The 3,186-nt window shown below is 41.9% G+C and overlaps 1 protein-coding gene across 1 annotated transcript in view; it reads left to right on the top strand.

Moving 5' to 3' along the window:
* Positions 1-1,353: 1,353 nt before the first annotated feature.
* Positions 1,354-3,186, top strand: part of LOC106876243 (thymidine phosphorylase) — a 12,963-nt gene continuing 11,130 nt past the window's right edge. Inside the window, exon 1 of the mRNA XM_014924731.2 lies at positions 1,354-1,580. Within this exon, the coding sequence (XP_014780217.1) occupies positions 1,383-1,580 (198 nt within the window). The 5' untranslated portion in view covers positions 1,354-1,382. The remainder of the gene's footprint in view (positions 1,581-3,186) is intronic.

Below are 3,186 nucleotides of genomic sequence, written 5' to 3'. Positions count from 1 at the left end.
CTTCCTAATGCCAACCATTTTACTGGGTTCTTCTTATGTGGCACTAGCACCTGTGCTTATTTACCTTGCATGAGCACCAGTGCTTTTTACATGGCACCAACACTGGTACTTTTTATGTGGCACCGGCATTGACAGGGTTGGCCAGTAACTGGCATGGCAAAAAAGCCCCCTCAACTGGGAGGAAGGAGTAGTAGTGAGGGAGATGGGGGACTTGTGCCATACATACATGATGATTGCTTCATCTTGAGAGCCCTTAGATGACTTTTAAGACCAGCTGCTGACTGACAGGGTTTAAAACACAAGTGACAGATATCATTCAAGTTTCTTCTATATCTTTGCCCTTGCCTGGGGTGGGTCATTCTGTTTTAATGCCTTATTAACACACACACCAGTTTGATTTCCACTCATTTCCTTTTTTTGTTAATTCCAACATTTTCGTTGCTTCTTGCAACGACTATTGAAGAGGTTGCAAGAAGCAATGAAAATTTTAGATGAAATAAATAAGTAAATGAGTGAAAATCGAACCAGTGAGTGTGTTAATTAATATTGCATTAAAACAGAATGACTCTCCTCAAATACAATAAAATATGTTTCAACACACAAATTCACATAAAGAATCTTGCAAACCAAATACAAAAATAAAATATATAGGCACAGGCATGGCTGTGTGGTAAATAGCTTGCTTACGAACCACATGGTTCCGGGTTCAGTCCCACTGTATGGCACCATGGGCAAGTGTCTTCTACTATAGCCTCGGGCTGACCAAAGCCTTGTGAGTGGATTTGGTAGACAGAAACTGAAAGAAGCCCCTCATATATATATATATATATATATATATATATATATGTTTGCTTGTCTGTGTTTTTCCCCCCCACCATCGCTTGACAATCGATATTGGTGTGTTTACATCCCCGTAACTTAGTGATTTGCCAAAAGACCGATAGAATAAGACCAGGCTTATGGCTGCAGTAAAATGGCTGAAACAAGTAAAAGAGTACACACACACACAAACACACATATGCAGAGGGTGAGTGGATGGCAAATGAATAGAGAATCCCCTTTAGATCTGTTCGATTGGGGACTTGTTAAGCTCCCTTGCCCTGGTGCCAGAGAAAATTCATCCAGCTTTATCTGGCAAGTAGTTGCCAATAGGAAGGGCATGCAGCCATAGAAACTCCACCAGGTGATGTGTATGCTCCCCAGTGTATGAGGACAGTGGCTCCTCACAAGAAATGACTTCGTCCACGATATCCCCCACCCTTGCAACACGTAGAAGCATGGAGAACAGATGTAAAATGAGGATGATGCTGGTGACACTTATAAACTTTTGTTTTCAGTAATACTATTGATAAAATCAAAACGTTTCTTTAATTACAGGTGCAATGCTGATGGCAATCTACTTGAATGGTATAGATGTGGATGAGACGGCTTACCTTACTGATGCCATGATCAGCTCAGGATCAAAGCTGAGTTGGGATCCAAATTGGAAGGACTGCTTAGTTGACAAACACAGCACTGGAGGTATCGGAGATAAAATTAGTCTTGTCCTGGCCCCTGCTCTTGCAGCCTGTGGCATGAAGGTGAGATGTACTTTAAATACGAAAGAACCCTTTGTCTTCTCCCATCTTCCCAGTCATCTTATAGTGTAGACCAGGGATCACCAAACTTTTTTTCATGGTGGGCCAAATGACTGAGAGAATGATGTGTGTGGGCCACATAACCATTTTGTCCAATACAATACAGGGAATACACAAAAAATAAAGACAACCAACATATTTATTTATCAAAAAGTTATCCCAGAAGACGACGGTAGCAATAAGATAATTGGAGTGCTAAGAGCACCGTCCGAGCGTCATCGTTGCCAGAGCAGCTGTCTGGCTTCCGTGCCAGTGGCACAAAAATAGCACCATTTGAGCATAATCATTACCAGCGTCACCTTACTGGCACTTGAAAAGACATTCAAGCGAGGTCGTTGCCAGTGCCGCGTGACTGGCTCCTGTGCAGGTGGCATGTAAAATACACCCTTTTGAGCATGGCTGTTGCCAGTAACGCCTGACTGGCCTTCGTGCGGGTGACATGTAAAAGCACCCACTCCACTCTTGGAGTGGCTGGCGTTAGGAAGGGCATCCAGCTGTAGAAACTCTGCCAAATCAGATTGGAGCCTGGTGCAGCCATCTGGTTCACCAGTCCTCAGTCAAATCGTCCAACCCATGCTAGCATGGAAGGCGGACGTTAAACGATGATGATGATGATATCACCCCCAGTGCGCACATATCTGAATCTCACAAATGAAGCAGCAGAAAAGGATTATTGAGATTTGTGAATCTGGTGTTTAACTTTGATGATATCACCAATATTTGCTTTAGAATCGCTGCATCCAACCAAGAGAATTGCTTTCAAATGTTCATCAGTCAACCTCGTTCGATGTGCTGACTTCACATTCTTCATTATTGAAAATGTTTGAGCACAGACATGAGTTGTTCCAAACACTGATGCCATAGCAGAGGCAAATGAACTCTCATTACAGGTACTTACACGAACTGGCCTCGCTGGCCATATCTGGCCCGTGGGCTATAGTTTGGTGACCCCCGGGTGTAATCAGTTTGGTTCTGATATTCATTGTGCTTGATGTTTATTGGAAGTATAAAGGGGTAACACTATATTCTTACAAATCCTGCCCCTCTTGTCATCACCATTCTCATCACTGCTCCCTTTGTCTCATTGCACCCCTCATCTCACCGTGCCTCTTATCTTGCTGCCCCTCTTTTCTCACCACTCACTTTCATCATCTCTAACCATCAATATCACCTCTCGTCCTTTCGGGGTCAATCAAATAAAGTAGCAGTTGTGTACTGGGGTCAGTATTATTGACTTACCCCTTTCTTCTGAATAACTGGCCTAGTTTCAAAATTTGATACCATTATTATTATTATTATTATAATCATTATTATTATTATTATTCAGTAGTTTTATTTTTATAATTTGCTTTCACTTCACTACCGAGCGCAGCTCTATGTTCCTTGGGTATGTGCAGTGGTTTTCTGTGATGCTCTTATGGTTACTGTATTGAAAGTGTTTTGCATAGGATGTGTGCAGTGCCCAGTAGTGCAACTATTATTATTATTATTATTATTATTATTATTGTTCAGTAGTTTTATTTTTATAACGTGCTTTCACTTCACTACC

Source organism: Octopus bimaculoides, chromosome 2 (assembly GCF_001194135.2).
Source record: "Octopus bimaculoides isolate UCB-OBI-ISO-001 chromosome 2, ASM119413v2, whole genome shotgun sequence".
NCBI lineage: Eukaryota > Metazoa > Mollusca > Cephalopoda > Octopoda > Octopodidae > Octopus > Octopus bimaculoides.
Note: the sequence above shows the minus strand (reverse complement) of the source record. Positions and strands in the feature narration are given on the sequence as shown.